This window comes from Pelmatolapia mariae, linkage group LG5 (genome assembly GCF_036321145.2).
Source record: "Pelmatolapia mariae isolate MD_Pm_ZW linkage group LG5, Pm_UMD_F_2, whole genome shotgun sequence".
NCBI lineage: Eukaryota > Metazoa > Chordata > Actinopteri > Cichliformes > Cichlidae > Pelmatolapia > Pelmatolapia mariae.
The window spans coordinates 8871939-8890812 of NC_086231.1; the positions used below are offsets into that span (position 1 = coordinate 8871939).

At 39.6% G+C, this 18874-nt stretch overlaps 1 protein-coding gene across 7 annotated transcripts in view; it reads left to right on the forward strand.

The window, feature by feature from the left end:
* anks1ab (ankyrin repeat and sterile alpha motif domain containing 1Ab) overlaps window positions 1-18874 on the forward strand; it is a 49320-nt gene that overhangs the window by 17834 nt on the left and 12612 nt on the right. For 6 of the 7 annotated variants that reach the window (XM_065470794.1, XM_065470795.1, XM_063473544.1 and 3 more), the window contains 4 exons: window positions 1839-1911; window positions 8919-9034; window positions 13379-13477; window positions 15380-15526. In XM_065470794.1, coding sequence (XP_065326866.1) covers window positions 1839-1911; window positions 8919-9034; window positions 13379-13477; window positions 15380-15526 — 435 coding nt within the window. Of the gene's footprint in view, window positions 1-1838; window positions 1912-7157; window positions 8212-8918; window positions 9035-13378; window positions 13478-15379; window positions 15527-18874 lie in introns of those variants that run through there. The other variant, XM_063473548.1, reaches the window with a different exon arrangement.

The window sequence follows — 18874 nt, forward strand, 5'->3', positions numbered from 1 at the left end:
CCAGAGTCTAGACGTTGGTGGTGGAGATGAAGATGGAGGCTTGAATGGAGCCTGAGTGATGAGAGGCGGTGATAGGGAGGAGGTGGGTTGCATGAAGGCGACTGCAAGGAAGAATGACAGATGCGCGGTGAGATTTAAAGTAGCCGAGTAAAGGCTGATCGGCCTGAAGGAGGCCAGCAGAAAACTGATTGGACTAGACCTGTGATGTCATAATCAACTTGACAGCGTGGGAAAGTGGAATTGATGTAAATCTTAGATTATCTGTCAACACCTGGGAAGCAGACAGATGGGTGACGACAGATCTTCCTTACTGAACTTACGCATAAGCTTCATTTAAATGTCAGTCTCATGAAGAGGATGTTTCAGAGCCATTTCAGCTTATTTCACCAGGCTGAAGTCCAAACTTTAGATATTTTTTCTTTTTCACATTTCCTAAAATTGTAAAACTTCTAGATTAATATGTGAAAACAGATTTAATTTTATTAGTTTATTTTCTATGAATTTCAACTTGAAGCTGTCAAACTGTTCCATTTTTGAATTATTGTGTTTAGTAACAATGCAATAGTCACTTGCAGATAATTAAACTACTGATAAAAACAACAAGAAATTGCAGATAATCCACACAGGGTTATCACCTCTGGCTAAAGCTGGAAAAATCTCCAGCTTCACTAAGGCTGCAGATTTCACTAGCTGGCAGGCCAAGTTGAACCTCTAAACTACCTTTATGCCAGTGAAGATAGAAAAAACACTTGGAAAGTCCTGCTATTCTTGATTGCGTCATTTCTTGACTGTTTTTGTGCACAGCTGGGATTCTCTATCTCGAGTATATAGCAAATGCTGTGTTTCAAACTTTGGAGTGTAGAGTTTAAAGCTTGTTTGTTTATTATAATTTTTATGCAATGAAAAATGTAGAAAGTAATTCTATCTTGCCTTTGTCAAAAATTGAAGCACTGAAAAACTTTAAATCAAGTCTATGAAGTGCAATAATAAAATACTGGAGTATTCTTCAACTGCTGAAATGTACTTCCTATATACCACAGGTTCAGTGTATAATCTATGCATATTCAAAATAATGTTAATAGCTTGTCTTCCTTGCCTTTCAAATATCAGCTGTGATACCTTTATCAGTCCCCAAAAGCATTTCACTAGAATCTGCACAAATGTTCTGTTACTCAGCAAAATAAACAAAAACAAACAAACAAAGAACCTTAAAATATATTTTGGCTCTGGAAAATCAGAGTCCTCTTAAATAAACACGCTCAGCTCTAAGCCCCAGAACAACTCTTCTTTGAGTTGTTCTGTAATCTCCTGCATGCAGCATTGTGCACACTTAATCTTGCAGTAAGCTATTGCTTTATTCTCCGAAGCCTAAATAACACAGGTCTGAGGGGGCAATCAGTTACTCCCTGAAACAGTCAACAGCAGCTCTCATTCTCTTGGGGCTTAGTTTATGCATTTTGGACCTGGTTACAGAACTTCCTAGATATTCTTGCTTCACCTTAATCAACCATCTGTGTTTTTGCTGAGTGAAGCATTAGTCATTGAATTACTGTCCACGTTGGACTGTTGCTCGTAATCCATCAATGCAAAGTAGCCTGCCTTCTCTCCAACACTCCCAGCAGTAGCAGTGCACAGACCTAACTCTTCAGGCAGGCTTCCTGTTTTATAATTGGTTTGGCTCAGGTAGGATAAAGGAAGGTTGGATGTGTGTTTTACATTAATGCATTAAAGTCGATCCATTATGATGTTTTGCCTTCTGTTTTAAAGTCATGAGTTAATATGTCAGTCTCGGGTAAGGTAATTTTTCACCAGTGTTTCACGTTTATTCTCTTCAACAGATTGAGAAGATCATGAACTTAATTGGAGCAGGAATTGAAACATCCAAAAACAAGCAGCCCATACCAAGTTCAGGTAATCCATCAGTAACCAACTTGAATTTGGAGTCTTTTCTTCTCCACAGATTTGACTTTGTGGTGTAAATGCAAAATAACAACACTGTCTGAGGTATTAAGGAATGTTACTCATTTACCACTGATGAGTTAATTGAGCTCGATTTATATATAATATTATCTGCAACCAGTCATTTTACACCAGCAAGAGCTCCTTCATGGCATTTAAACACGCCTTCAGAAAGGACGGAGAGCACTTTTATTGTTCTCACAAGTTACAGTGATTCATGCTGACTTTTGTTTGGCACATCATTGTTGTTATTTATTACTCACAAGGTTTCCACTTCATGGGAAATCAAATTCTAAATTCCCCTCAGTGTTGTAATTTTTTTTCTCGTGTTACTGTAGATCTCAATAGGGCTTGATTTGATAGTACGCTTCATCAAGTGTCCTTCAGGTAGTACAGAGGGAGAAGCCAGCTGGCATCATCTCAGTTTGTTTAGATAACACAACTGAGTTGATACAGTGTAAACTTACCTCCATTACATACTCTGTAGGAAAGGAGGCTTTGTCGTACAGGACTGTGTAAGGGTGTTTTTCTGCACAGGACTGCGTTTTACGTGTCGCATCAGATTTATTGGGATAACATTTTCATTACTAATGTGCAGTATGCTTTATGGGCTGCAGTGTCTGCTGACCAAAGCAACGAGAGAGAGTTTCTTTCATCATTTTTCTGATTCCATGCTGTCATTTCTTCCATAACATCTTCCTGTATTCCTCTTACAAATGTTCATTTGGTGTATTTATGTGATTGTTTTGACCACTTTTAATATAAAATACTGAAGATTGTAAATTTTCTGTTTTGGATTTAGCGTTAAATTTTATTTTCAGTCATCATGTCAGGAAGACAATCGATTTCTTTTAGCCTTGAGAAGTAAAACCTATATTGTAAAAGTAAATAAACATTATACAGCTTTTTGAGTGGCAATAATAAGGTGAAAATTCTCAATGTTTATGATTTCCCCTAAAGTAACAAAATGCAGATCAAAGTGCTTTTAAGAAACTCACAATTTAGAAATGTACATTTTCAAAAGAAGAGGACGAAAGTATATCAAAAACAATAAAAAATAAACTGTTCTTAGAAATCATTAAATGTACTTATTTCATCACAATGCAAGTCTTTTAAAGATAATTTCTGTTCATTCATTATCTTTAAGCTCAAATATATCTTTTTAAGGAAATCTTGTTAATTTATCATTTTAATTTTGACTTAAATTCCAGCTCAGTGAGCAGTGTTGGATTAAATGCTATCTAAGCAATTAAGACCTGGAGTTATTCCACATTACGTAAGAGCAAATATGGTGTTTGTTTTCTCTACACTTATAGGTGTGTGCTATTAATAGTCCTTGTTTGAAGAATGACATGCTGAAAGTGTCCCAGATTCAGCTGAGTCATACACTTGCTGCTCCGATTTAAATCGGAGATTGTGCACAACTAGTTCTGATGGTTGCCAGGATGCTTTTGATGCTTTTTTTGTGCGTCTCTTAATAAAAAGGTCATATTTCTTTTTTCACTGTGTAAGGGAAGGATCGGCTCCCCTTCAGAGTAATCACATGGGGAAGGAGGTACACATAGATAGGAGGGGAGAGACGTAGGAGAGGAGGGATTACACAAAGATGGAAACCTAAATTGTAAATCTTTATTCCACTTTTAGCTTTTGTTGTGACAGGATGAGGAAAACCTTATCCACTTCATAACACAAGTGAAGGATGGTCATTCATCTTCTGGAAGCAATTTCTGAAAAGAATCAGATTTTCTCGGCTAGCAAAATTTTAATGCAGTTTTGTACCATATAAATCCTCAAAGATAATGATGTTTGTGTTGTGTGCCCATCACAAGTGCCTTGATTGTATGCTAAGAGTTCACTGAGTAAATGTGCTTAGAAAAAGAGAGGGACTGGAGAGAGAGACCGCACAGCTAACAGCACACAGGAGGCATCGGCTCGGTTTGTGTACAGGCACACTCTGACGTTCAAAGGAAAAGAGTCCGCCTTCAGTTTCTCTGAATTAATTCAGCTTTGCGGCTCATTTTCTCCAGTGCTTGGGTGTGTTGACAAGGAGCTACTGCTTTTCTCCTGCTCTGATAAAGAGTCATGGCTTTATCTACACACAACCTCTACCTCTTCTTCGGTAAATAGGCCATTCGGGGTGTTCCGTGGAGCCAAGTCTAGACCTCATAGTGCTCACACAGCACAGAAACCCACTTGGACAGATTTGACAGCTTGGGCTGTTTAACAGGGGATAAGACAGTGACCCATTTCCCCCCACCCCCCAAAGGAGAATTGGATCCTCTGTCAGTCAGTAATTAGGTTTTACTATCGTGGGAGGTGTTCCTGTCCCAAAAGAATGGAAGAAATTGGGTGGGGTGGATGGTATTTTGAGCAGTTTTGTTGTATCGTAAAAGCTGAGATTGGTATGAGGCTTAGAAGAAAAGTGTAAAGTATGAGAAGGAGGAGTTGTGGGATCTTGTAGTGAATCATAATTAGTCCACTTCAATCCTTCTTACTTCCTATTACCATCTTATCTCACCCATATGTTTCTTCGCCTCCTCCTCGTCTTTTTCCGTCTTATCTCTCTTGCACATTCTCTCCTTCTCCCTTCCTTTCTCCTTCCCCCTATCCATCATTCTTGTCCTCAGTCACAGAAAATTTAATAGCAGCCTCTTTTCCTGATAACGAATGATGAGCATCGGTCCTTGTGGATGACTGACAGGTCATTGAGACCTGACTTGGCCTTTCACCTAATTGTTAAGGGCGAAGAAACAAAGGTATACGTGGCCAATTAAAGAGAAGGTTCAATCAATAGCCCTTCACTTTGCCTCCCTGTGTGTCATTGCTTCTCCTCGCCCTCTCTACCTTACTGACTGGCTGGCTACCCGTTGGGGAATGTGTGAGGTGATTGCAGGCTGCTTGAAAGCCTGCATAGTAATGCTTTGCCAGGAGCTGTACTGGGATAACACCACTGGACACCCTGCATAGGTGAGTGAGAGAGTCTTTCAAGCCTTGTTCACCTGTCATTAACATGCATTTTTGGTCAAGATCACAAGTGGACAGTTCTAATTACAGGTGTGAATATACTGAAGATGTACCGAGATCACATAGCTCAGACCTCCATTGAAGGTGGTTTGATCCACCTTTTTTGTATATAAAAGATGAACGTAGCATTTGGGACATCAGGGATTGGTTTGTGTAGACTGCATTTTAAAGCTCAGGTGTTAGGTTAGTGGGTCCTGACATGTTGTGGGAAAAAGACAGAATAATGAAAGATGGACATATTTAGACGAAAAAATGAAGTGCTAAACTTGGTTAGCAAATGCTTCCATAAACTGTGGAGGTGCAAAGCACATACCACACATATTCACGAATTAGTTCTAATAGTACATAAAATAATAGATTTTCATGCAATAAAACTGAGGCACAGACTCCTGAACTGTTTAAATGTCAAAAAGTCACCAACACCACAAAGAAAGTTACAGTTCAATAACTATAAGCTGTCTACTTCAGATACTTTAGCATTGGCTTCATTTTTCAGCCTAGGAAGTTGCCACTTGACTGCAGAGTTGCACTAGTCAGCTGAAGCTTTGCTAGTCACTTAAATACAGCTGTGCATCTGCCGTTGGCTTTAGCAGTTTGAACACCTGTGGCTATTATTTATTATTACTTCTGCAAAAGACTATTGGATGATTTCGTAATTTGTGAGAGGCACTTTAATGCAATTCAATTTAGTTCAGTTCAATTTTATTTACATAAAAATTTACACCAAATCACAACAGTAGTTGCCTCAAGGCACTTTATATTGTAAAGCCTACAATAATACAAAGAAAGAAAAGGCCCCAACCCCTCTGAGAAAGTTCTTTGGTGACAGTGGGAAGGAAAAACTCCCTTCTAACAAGAAGAAACCTCTGGCAGTGCCTGGCTCAGGAAGGGGCTGCCATCTACTTAGTGATAGCTTACAGTAATCTGCTGTTGTGTAGAGCAGTGAGATGCTGGTTTGAAAAATTAGACTGCAGCAGGAGTCTGGTATTTAGTCTTATCATTAGTTTTTGACTTTTCCCTTTCACATTTTTGTCATTGTCTCTCTTTTTCCCCTTATTCTCTTTCCCCTCAACCCCCAAACCAGTCAAGGCACATGCCTGCCCCTTCCTGATACTGGTTCTACAGGGTGTCTTTTCCAGTTAAAAGAAGTTCCTTACTTCCCACCATCATTAAGAGTTAGCTCACAGGGGGCTCAATCATTGGGGTTATATTGTATTGTCTTTACCTCCAATTCAAATGTCTTGGGATGTTGCAAATTGTAGTTATGATTAAAAGCGATAACTTGAACTTCCGCAGTTGTCCAGTTGTGATCAGATTACTAAAGACATGTTAATGCCACACATGACCTGATTTATTTATTTTTAACCCCAATTCTAAAAATTTTATGTCATCTTACTTTCCTATGCAGGCTTTTTCCTGTAAGAAGCCTCTGTTGTGCTCTAAAAATGGTTGACATGACATGAGCATCTGGAAGTACATAATGGAATTTGCCTCTTTTCTGTCATGCTGGATGAGATGGAGAAGAGGCAGGTCTCGACATGTCCTTTTGTCTTCTCTTCTCTTCTCTTCTCTTCTCTTCTCTTCTCCAAGTGTATTAAAAACTCTGCTGACTTGAATCAATGCTGCCCCCCCTTGTCCTATCATCAAAGTAAGATGTAAATGAATTAAAGCCTTCTGGTAATAAGCAGGGATTTGAGCAGAGTCTTTGTTTCAATATCCCATGTTAGCCAAAAAAACTGGCATGGCTCCTGCAGAACTGGATCGAGGTTCTATCATCCCTTTAAATTCTAGTCATTCTTAGCTGGAAAAGACTGTGATTTTGGGCTTTCGGAGCTTGTTCCTCGCCTCTGATGGTGGTGTCCTTTCTGCACTGGCAAGATCAGAGTGCTTCTGTGCAATTCTAATCAGTGCAGTGGAGGGGGAGAGAGGGGGAGAGGTACGTTAAGGTTAGAGAGACACTGCCAGAAAAGAGTGAGTATGTGTGCATTTTATTGAGAGAGAAAGAGGAGCAAGATATAATGGGAAGGGGTAGACAGACAGACGATGAGTCCAGAGAGAAAGTGTGCGTGCGTTTGCATCTGTCTGTGTGTTTGAGAACGAGAAGCAAGGAGCGAGACAGAGTAAGGGGGAGTGCAAGCCAGAGAGGGAGAGAGAGGCAGAGGGAGGGGAAGTGATATAGTGGGAGAGAGAGGTGGTTACGTGGAGCAGCACCCCACTTCATCAGGCAGCATACGGCAGCCCTGCAGTGCGATCACACAGTATGGGTATGGGGCTATGAGATTGAGAGAAAGAAAGCTGAGAGAAGCGAGAGAGACAAGAGGGGGGGGGGGAGTTACAAAGAAGAGCTTGAGGGATTTGCTCGGATGAGAAGGGGGGGATGAACAGTGAGTCTGTTGGCTGTCGTGGATGTGAGAAGGACGTGGCGGCAGTGGCTGAGCTTAAGGCAGATCGTTGGTCTCCTGTGTAGAAGTAGCCAGCGTGAGGACGCTATGCCCTGTGAGCAGTGAGGGGTAGCGTGTGTGAGCCAGGAGCAGCTGCTGTGACTGCATCTGCGCTGCCTGCGTGTCTCCGACAGGCAGGGGATGCAGCAAACCTCTGCCCTGAGCACAGAGGCTGCTAGCTGCACCCAGCAAGGGGAAGAACCAGGTGGGCTGGGGAGGGAGTGGGGGGCGCCTGCCTCAGGAAGGAGCTACCTTAACCGGCACTGTGGTCCTGCAGTGATCCTCGCTTCAGAGTCAAGAGGCTCACCTGCCATCTGTTGGATCTGAACCTGGATTTACTGCTTTCAGAGATGAGAAGCACGTTCTTTGGCTTAGCCGCACATCCAGCAGCTTGCTGAAAAGTGTGAATGTGGGCAGCACAGGGAGCACTGGTACCACCAAGGACACTGAGCCTTTTTCCTTTGGCAGACAGCTTACCTGGAGCTTTATCAAGGAATCTAAACTTGGATTTTATTATGAATTGAGGAGTTTGGAATCAGCACACTGTGGAAAGCCTAAGCCAACGTTTCTTTGATGTAGGATTTACAATATGTCTACCTGACCGTACTCCGTGTGGCTGTGGAGTAAGGACGAAATATGATTTAAGCAAATGTCTATTCCTTGATCAAAAATAACACGCGTACCTCAACAGTACTTTAGAATGCTGCTACCTTCATTGTATGAGCCTTGTCCTAGCTCTCAAAGAGGTTGACCAATGAAGCCATGGGACTCAGCCAGAGCTTTACAAGTATGTGGTGAAAACCCTGACAGATTCATTTTGGGGGAGCTGAGTATTTCTGTGTTACATCCTGATGGAGTAGTTTCTGATTTTAGAATAAGTGACGGGGATATTTTTAACAGAGTAAATAATGTCAGGTATATGAAAATGTCTTATTTAGTGAAACATAATTTCCATTTCCACTCAGTCTGAAAATGATCTAGTCTCTTGACTTGTAGTGGTGTGTTGTAATGATTTTGGACGAACTAGGCACTTGTTTTTACACTTGCTCATCTGCTCACTAAAGGAATGCTTAGTGAGCTCGGTTTGTTGGAAGATGCTGTAGTGGCTCAGTCCAACATAACTTAACAATACAGAGCTTCAGATGGGCTCCCTTCCCCGCACTACCTCCACCCTTGCCTGACATATCTAGTCAGTCACACTAACACCAGTGGGTGTATATTAGCCTAGTCAGTCCCCTGCAGGGCTTGAGCGGTGCCTGCAGCACTTCCTTTCCTCCTCCTGTGTTTGAGTTTAGCCGGGCCCCCGCCTGTACTGTGGGAGCCCCTCACCCCCGGCCTGGACCCTGTCTCCCCCCTACCCTGCCTGGTGCTGCTGCACTCGGCTCTGCTTCTGCTGGCCGAGGATGATGTGGCAATGCCATGTGTCGTCCTCTGAGTGCCGCTGCTACCGGCTGAACGGCTTCTCCCTGCTGAAGCGCTTCCCTCTCTCGGCAGATGGGGCCTGTGGTAAAGCCCTGGACCAGCCGGTGGGAGAGTGGCTGGAGCACGTGGGGCTGCCGCAGTACGAGAGCAAGCTCCTGCTCAATGGCTTTGATGACCTACGATTCATGGTGAGTCACCTGCAGCATGTCATCTCAAGGGTCGGTTCCACTTTACATCACCCTGTCTCTCCACTGTCAAACAAGATGCATTAGTCTTTTTATGTCACCACTCTGCTTGTCTCTTGGTAACTCCACGCCCCCTTATTTCTGTCTCTCACTCACCCTTCCACTCTCTCTCTTCCATTATAACACTTTCCCATCTCCTCTCCATAACTCCTCCTCACCTCTGTGCAACGCATGACCCAGCTAAAATTTATGGCCTCTTCCTGAATCCCTATAAAGAGTATGAGCTGTCACCAGTGGGAACACACAGACAGCCAACATTCATTAACTTTTTTCTCAGCATTGCCAGTCATCTCATTTACTGTAAAATTCAAATGTCCGTCTCCACATCGATTCCCTTGATTTACAGCCACTGTACTTGACCTCTGTTTAGATATAGTCACTTAACCAGGACAAACAATTCTTAATATAAGCACAGCATGTTTTATCCTAGATACACTTTGCATGGTTGATTGCTAAATCCTTTTAAATCCTCCACAGATTATTCTCTATACTATCCATATGGTGGGCCTGTCTTGCATTTACTGTACAAGAGATGATTACACTGCAGCAGCATGCTGTTGTGCTGTATTTTTTTTTTTTACAATGATATGCTATAATTGCATTACACATGTTTGCATGCATCTATTTTTCTATTTTCTAATTTATTATTTAAACTGTAAAAAATGATCAAAATCACAGTTTTTTCCACTGTGGTGGTTAAAAAATGATGCCAGAGATAAGTTTTCCTAAAACATAAAAAGTTATTGAAGAATTCTATACAATTTAGCATTTTTTAATGCTCCAGTAAGAATCTAATATTAATATATTCATACTAAAGCTCAAATGATGTCCACAATCTGTCTGAAAGCTTTATCATGTTTCCCGTAAAGAACATTGTGAGGGAACCTGATATTGCATTTGACAGGGATAGCCAAAAACATCACTTTCCATCTGATAGTCATGTTTCTCTGAAAACATGGCTATATGCTGTAAATAAGTAGGCCTGGGGATAACATTTCTCAGGCCACAGAGCTGCATTAGCACCATGGGTTATATGATACAGTGCGTCTGATGTCACAGTGGAGTTCAGTCAAGTGAGACCAGTGAGGTCAGAAAAAAAGAGTGGTTGTATTCACAAATCACTATAGTTTATAAGTGCTGCTGTCTTTTCTGGATTTCTTTTCCCAATTTGGGTAGAAATGAGATTGCAGTATAGTGGAAATTTATAAGAATGTGACCATTCAGACGGACTCAGCTTTATATTCGTTTATGAGGCGATAACACAACTATAAGAGCATGGTTGTAAAAATAAAGGAATACAGTATTTGATAGGAGGTGATTACAGCTACACTAATACATCAGTTATCTCCAGAATAATACACTGGAGTTAATTAAGTTGGAAGTAATTTACACACTGAGAGATTTGGAAATGCTGTTACGTAATTAGTACACTAGGAACAAAAGGGCAAGTTGACTTTTTTCAGTCAGAAAATGTCCAGCAAAAAACACATTATGGATTCAGCCAGTTGTACTGTACTGTACAAAACTCAGGTCATCTGTATTAAATCCAGACTTCAATGTATAAGATTTGGGGGGATGAGTCCTTTGGCACTAAAAAAAGGATGATTTCTAACCTTGACTGATTAAATCTAATCATGATATGTTTTTAGTCCTCTTGTAAATGACCATGTACTTCATTTAGCAGGTACTTCATTTAGTTGATGAAGAAATCTGTTCTTCTTATTGATTTGTTACATAGGCAACATAAGCCAACAAAAGCCAGATGCAACAACCAGGTAGAATAACTGTCATCCTCAATTGACTAAGCAATATCTCTGCCTGTATTTTGTTATTTTGCCCAAAATGTAACATTTATCATTTAGTAGATATAGTAGACTTAGAGAACAAAAAGCGAGCTTTACCGTCTGATTGGGATTGAATGAATCCATGTAGATCAAGATTTCCAGGATACAATGTGATGTGGACTTGGTTCATTAGCCTTTTTGATGTTCGTGTTCATGCCACAGCTAATGTGTCTGCTAGACTTGATGCATCAAGGAAATAAATCATTAGCTTCACAAGGCAAATTAGCCATGGATATTTACAAGGATGTGGAGGTTGCAAACAAGAAGAAAGGTCAGAGTAGGCAGGCAGGCACTGTGAATGTTTAATATTGACCTTTTAGATTGTGCTAGGCTTGCTTCAGATGTCATCAATCTAACTGAACTTAAATATCAGAACTCATTTGTGGGATTCATTGCAAATTTGAGTAAAGTGATCAGTAGAGGGCAGTACTGTGGCTCCTTTTCAATTCCCCGTCATGTTTGATTTCATTTATGTATTAACACTGTATTTAGGAACAATGCAATGGAGCCCAGAGGAACGTGTAGTAGTATTTAACCATTTCTGGAAATCACTTGACATAAAAACAAGATCAGGGTAAACCCAGAGCAGATTTTACTTTAAACACTATATCGTTTGTGAGCCCAGAGGGGATTGAAAGCTCTTCCCAGTTTAATTCTGCAGTGACAGGAGTCTCAGCATGCAAGCCTTACTGTGCCCACAACCCACTGCTGTCACAGCTTAAGATACACTGTATAGTCCTGCTTGGAAAGTTTCCTTGTGCCTGCCCGTCAGCGCACGAGAGCAGCCGCTCACATGAGTCGGCAAGGCTCTCTGCATGTGATGATTGCTCTGAGATGCAGCTTTTGAGGGATCATAAATTATGAACAGCTGTGTGCCCATTCTCATAATTTTTACACGATGATAATCATTTTTGCACTACCAAAAGTGGGGCACCCGTAGCTTTCATTCTCTTGGCCTTCATGGCCACAAATTTTATTTGAGTGAAAAAATACACATTTCTTTTTTTTTTTTTGAGATAAACAATCTAGTGGAGGAGAACATCTTAGAAGTTCGTCCATCATCATCCACTTGTATTGCATCTCTTCTGCATTAATATTGCATCAGACCCTACATTCCCCCCCATTTTCAAATATCATAATATGGAGCCAAACATAAACATTCTGATCCGTAAACTCTTTATTCTTTATCATTTTCCTGTTACGTCCGCTTTAAAAATGGAAAATCTTTATGCTTCCAAACTATTCCTCTGTGGAGAAGGGGAATAGAGCAGTTCTAATTCACTGTTGCCTTAACTGAGTGCATTTAGTGAGATGAAGGACTTCTACCATGGCTACATCTGCAAGGCATATCAGATCAAATCACACTACCATAGCTTATAAGCTATGTAAGAACTGAACCATACATTCCTGTCACATGTTTCAAATGCGGCATGAAATAACAAGTTTGCAAAGTCTCCCGAGGCATCATCAAACTTCCAACCGTGTTAATAAAAGTGGAGGATCTATTTTTGGACCTCCCTTACATCAGGCCTGCTTCATTTTGACCTTTTATTCTTGCGATCAGTGAGTAATCTCCCAACTGCACCCTGATAGAGGCCTGTGAATACTGCTGCATTGTGCTCTGAAACCAATCCAGTGAGAGCAGATTGAGTAAAGACTACAGAACATTTTAACATTCTTGGCCAGAGAGAATCAATCTGCAGCAGTCCTCAGGGAAAAACGCTTAGCTCTTCATTTTCATGGTTCTCCTTGTATTTACATTCCTACCTATAAACCAGTATAAGACGATGAAGCAAGTGGGGCTGTGATTTGAATAAGGGAAGAATTTTCTTTTTGAAGCTTAAAGGATGTGAGAAAAAAACTCTATTGTTCATTGTTTCCACACCCTAAATTAACAAATAGTCTCAAATTGTTGTGGAATACTTCCTCTTGGACTGTTTGGTGTCCCTGGATGAAGCACAGCAGCACAGGGATCCTGGAGATGCAGCAGCAATTCTGAAGGCTTTGTTCCTGCTGAGTCGCACCAGATCAGATTGATTACTCTTGGCATGCACAATTTATTTGACTTCATTGTCCTCCCACTCTGCTGTTACTGCTTGTGTCAGAGATGTGCATATTCTGCGTGTTTGCGCATGCGGTGTGTGTTAAGAGCAAGTGTGTATTTTTTCAGTCATAGTTTTACCCTTGCAGTAAGGCTGTGGAGCAAGTCATGATACTTTTATTGAGTGGATTGTTTATTTCTGTGCAAATATGTACACGGTATTATAAATGATTTTTCTTGCATACTATTGTTCTGTATATCCATTTCCATTCTGCGTACTGTCTACGTGCTTGTGTGTATGTGATTGTTTGCATGCACGTATGTCTGATGACTACGCCTTTGGGTGTGCCTGTGTGTGAATGTGTTTATTTGTGTGTCTCTCCTGTGTTTGTGCACATGCAGGGAAGTAACGTGATGGAGGACCAGGATCTCAGAGACATCGGGATCACTGATCCAGGACATCGAAAGAAAATCCTCCACGCGGCACGCAGCTTGCCCAAGGTACTAAATATCTTGGGTTATCTTCAGCACTAAGGAGACCAGCAACTGACAGGATCTCAAATAACAAAAAAACAATAAGGACAAGTACTTCACTAACAATAGCAAATAAGCTAAAAATAGATAAATGGCACCCTGATATGTGTTATAGTGTTGAAGGAGTATTCATGTTGTCCATAGAGTGGGTTAAGCCTGAAGCAACAAAGCTGTCTAAGCAAACAAAATGACAGAGTGGGTTCATTTAAAACCTATTATCTTTCATTCAGGAATACACACTTTTCACTCTATGATAGCTGGGATAGGCTCCAGTTCAGTGACCCTCAACTGGACAACTGATTAAGAGGATAGTTGAATGAATGGATGGATGAGTGGCTTTATTTGTGTTTGTTATACTCTGATATCTGTTTGATATCACTGCAAATGAAAAAACGAGTCATAAAACACTAGTTATTACTTTTTTTAGACAACTGTCCATTTTTAAAAGACAATTTTTCTCCTCATTTACAATTTAAAAATTAAATATAAGGTATGGTTGAGTGAATTATGTTTTATACTACGCTAGTATCATTTTAACATTAATCCACAAATGAACCGGTGACTCTGTAAAAAACATTGAAATGATAGCATTATGCAGTTGGTCCAGCACCTTCGTGATGTGAGTCCCGTTTTAGTTCACAGATGTTTTCTGTGAGATTGAACTCTGGTTAATATGGAAGTCATTACAGTTTAATGAACTCATTTGGCCTCTTTCACTAAGATGTTTGTAGAAATGTTGTTAAACTGAACAAAAACCAACTGTGCATGCGAAATTACTGTTAAATTCATGTAACAGTTGCACTGGCCAATTTTGTTCTTACCGTCGTGAGTACGACAGTGAATCATTCTGATCTTGCCTTCTACAGTCTGCATACTGCTACACCTCCATTTCTCCAAGGTCCATTTCTTGCATAGTTACTTTGAGGTGGACTATGAAGGAAGCTGATGAAGTTATTTTAAGAATGGAACAATATTATCCAAACTGTCCAGTGCAAAGAACACTGCTGGCTTTCAAATAAGCTTCATTAAAAGCAACTCTTTTCCATGTTCTTGGTTTGAACTTGGTTTGAGCAGATCTTGACTATGTCTACGTGCCACTGATTTACTGTTCAAATCTCTGTCTGTGTGTTTGTTTTTTTGGCTGCTAACTCCTCCTACACAGTCAGGAGTTGAGCAACCAAACTTGGCACGCAGGTACATCATAGGCTCCTGAAGGTTATTATGTATATCAGGTTTCTGATGTCATCAGATTCCCTAGCAATTACTAAGCAACAGGCTAAAATGACTTGTTTTTAGTGTTATAGTAGCATCTCATTTATATCCACAAAAACTGAATTATACATGATCTATTGTATGTTGCCTAGCAACCAAATAGCAATTGGCTAAACTTACCTATTTACGTGCCTACAGCAAAGCATCATATCATTTTCATTTCATGGCCACCAGCATGAACAGGTCAAACAATGCTATAGCATGGGCATGTACTAGTTCCTTTAGACCACCACTTGAACAAGTGTACCTAAAGAAGTGGAAGCAGCTGATATACTGTCACCTAAGATCATAAGCTGTGCAGTGTTGTACAAATTACATTTTTGTTCTAGAGAAGAGAAAAGTTTAGATGGAATATATAGGGATCAGCAAAGTCAGGAGTAACCTTCCCCGGGGACTATAAATGTTTGTATATGATTTCACAGCACTCCATCCGGCAATCGTTGATGTTTCAGTCAAGAGCTGAACTGACATTGCTGTTTCTTAAGCTACTTGCCTAGCATGGCCGCTGCAGCAGTCAGCTTTAGTTGGGTAGAAAACCCAAATTGTCCTTCCATAAAGTCACAGTTCTTGCTTACTTAGATGCATCTGTCTCCGTAGGTAAAAGCACTGGGGTGTGATGGCAGCACATCTCTTGCCACTTGGTTGGATGGCCTTGGCCTTCATGAATATCTGCCCAACTTTCTTGCCAGCGGCTACCGCACACTGGAGTGTGTTAAGAACCTGTGGGAACTGGAGATCATCAATGTAAGAGGCCACTGATTACTCAGATTATAAATGCATGCACTACGAGCATTTTTTTTTTTGATAATTTTATTTTAAATTTTCAAAGTATAACACAGAAATAAACCCCGCGAAAAAAAAACTATGAGCATTTAAATGCATTAAGTAGCAAAAAAAAATTTTTTTAATTTTTTCTACTAAAATATTTTGAGTTTTGTGACATTTTGCAATGTTTTATGACGTTTTTTCCTTTCTGAGTCCGAAAACGTTTTTTTCCGATAAAATAAATACTGCCTAAAAATATAATTAAGTAAGTATTAAGTATTTAACTGTGTCTACAATAGTCAGTGCTCACCCATTAATATTGTATGCTCTACTCTCCTTAGTACTTCTATATTTGTACCATTATGTTTACAGTTCAGTTGCTTGGGTCGTGTTTTATTTACCTTCATGTTTGAATAACAAAGCTGTCATGGCTGAGGTGGGTAGGTGAGCTAGTGACTAACACTGTGGCACCGCAAGGAGTGAGCATGCTCTGCTCATTGTTGAGGAAGAAAATCTTTAAAGTTAATATTTTTAAGCTGTCTTGCTGATGTTCATCAAGAGCATGCAATCATAACGGTTATTGTCTTATATAAAGCTTTTCTATAACCGGGAAGTTAAATTCTTCAGATTATGATTATATCTTTCATAAGAGTGTCGTGGGCTGACATAAGCAGGATTAACCTAGCATGTTTTCTAATGTCAGGTAAAACCACAGATGCAAGAAAAAACACTCTGCACCAGGAAAACATGCACTCTAAACAAAAGGGACACACAGAAACTATATTGTATAGCTACAAAACTAATTTTAAAAGGTAGAGGAAATGTAGTTTGTTTTCATTTCTTGTCATTCTGGCAATTGTTTTTAACACAGCTAGCATGAAGTTTTTTTGAGACTGAGAGGTCTGCGTGAGTGTTTCTGGATTGTTGTTGTTGTATTAATGTACATGCAAGAAATGAGACATTTGGTACATTAGAGAGAGCAATCTAAAGAAACTGAAAAAGGTAAGTTTATATGATAATATATTATATTGCAATCATATTCTCAAATTATAACTGCCCGTCATAACTAAGACTAAATGAATGAAAACTAAAATAAATTGAGACATTTTTTAATAATAAATAATCACATAATCACTCACCATACCTTTTATACAAGACAAGAATATTGATTGTATTTAAATGTGACATACAAAAATGGATACAGAATAGAATGGAATAATCCTTTAATTGTCCCACAGGGGGAAATTTGGTTGGAACAGCAGCAAAAAAAACCACATATACATACAGAATAGGATACAGGACATAGAACAGAAACACACAACATTTTTACATATTTTCATCATGGACAATAGTTACCAAAACAGTAGTGTACAGTTATTAGAATTAAAGTACAGATATATAGCATGTACTCAGAAAATAATTCAGAAAACATTTGATTTAAGTTTGCCTTAGTTGATAATTAGTTGCCTTTATATTAAGCTCTATGAACTTTTTGGGGTTTAAGGTCCAGCACTGATTAACTCTGTGGCTGGATGAAGTCGTCAGCTTTTGAATCTGTGATGCTGTGGGCCAGTTCTCATAGCCTTAATAACAAGGCCATCTTAATATGTGGCTCCCAATGAAGTTAAGCAGCACTTTAAAATGCTGAGCTGAAATATCAGAAATGCTTCGTGATGGAAGCATTTGCATAAAACTATAGCAGAGACAATATCACCACACAGTAATTAGTGGATAATTAACAGATGTGTGTAAATTAAGAGGCAAAGTTGTGACTGATGACATGGAGAAATGTAATTTGGTTTTATCCGTATGTAAATAGTGTAACATTTTATGATAATTAGTGATTAGAGAGGTGGTCTTATTAATTTTGCCTAGAAACATGGGTGCAACATGTGTAGGAGGATTGATTTCTCAGATTGTGTGTACATGGAGAACAGAGTTTTCCTGACAGGTTTGAAACATTATTACTAGAATATGGAAGTAGAAAAACACATGATCCATAGTTAGAGATTTTTCAAGACGGCGCTCTTTTTAAAAAATAATTTATTATGAAATATTGATAATATTGGCTACATGTAAATTATCCAAATGGAGTAATCTGCCTGTGATGACGATTTGCAAATAGCCATCGCTTTGTCTGCTGGAGTCACAAATCAAAGTGCTTAAGCAGTATTGAGCTGCAACAACTTTATAGGCATCCTTTTGATGTTTTTCCATTTGCTACTTGATACCTGGTTTATTCACACTGTACAAATGTCACTTTTTGTAACTGATGTTGGAGATCTTGCAAAGTGGAAGTTTATTGTTGATCAATTGGTTTAATATGAAAGCTGTGCAATGTCTGCAGCATTATCTCCTTTTTGCACTTTATAAGAAGGAGAAGCTTGTGTAAATTCAGTGTTATGATATCGTCGAAACTCATAAAAAGGTAATTTACCATGAGAGAGTGGTGATCTCTTGTCTATATCATAGTGGATATATAGTAAATGTCCAAACTAGAACATGTCTGAAGTGGGCTGTTTCCTTATGCATGCTGCATGTGAGAAACGACAACTGAAAAATATCCCAACTCGATTTTCCCAAAACTGTCCAACCTTCATATGTGAAAATAGCATAATCCAAACGTGTCATAGGGTTATATTGCTGACATTGGAGCAGCAGAGACACAAGGGTTGTGAGAGTCAATACAAGCAAGTTCGTCGGACAGAATGTGATGAGACAGGAATGTGCGTTATATAAAGCAATACATAAATTCCATCTATATACCAATACAATTTTTTTTTGTTTGAGGAGTGAGTGTTGTGCAGCTGTCTGATTGCAGCCATCTCATCTGACCAAATGGTTGTCAATCAATCAACAGTATAATGTGCATTTCCTTTGTTCACTGCAATAATGTGATCAATATTTCTTACTCTGAGAGAGGGTCTGACTGGATCACTGATGTATATGGAATCAAAATCTGTCTGTCAGTTTTTAATGTGGTGATAATGTTTCCGTGTTTTCTAATTTATAACAGATTGTGTTGAAAATATTATTTTTCTTGTTGTGACTCATAAAAAAATACCAGCAATGAGATGATCCAATATGGCTCATACGCAAAGAGAGCACCGTAACGAAGCTGATATTGAGTCATCGTTTTTCTTTTTGTTTTGTTTTTTTTTTGCACTTCTCACTCCGTTTGTTTGTGCGCATAGTTATGAAAAACACAAAAAACTGTGGCGGTAAATTAGCAGAAACCAGCAACAGCTGCAGTCACAGCAGCAGCAGCAGCAACAACAATCGAGCAGCAGCCAAGCATACTGTCTATGCAGTGTGCGAGGGATGGTG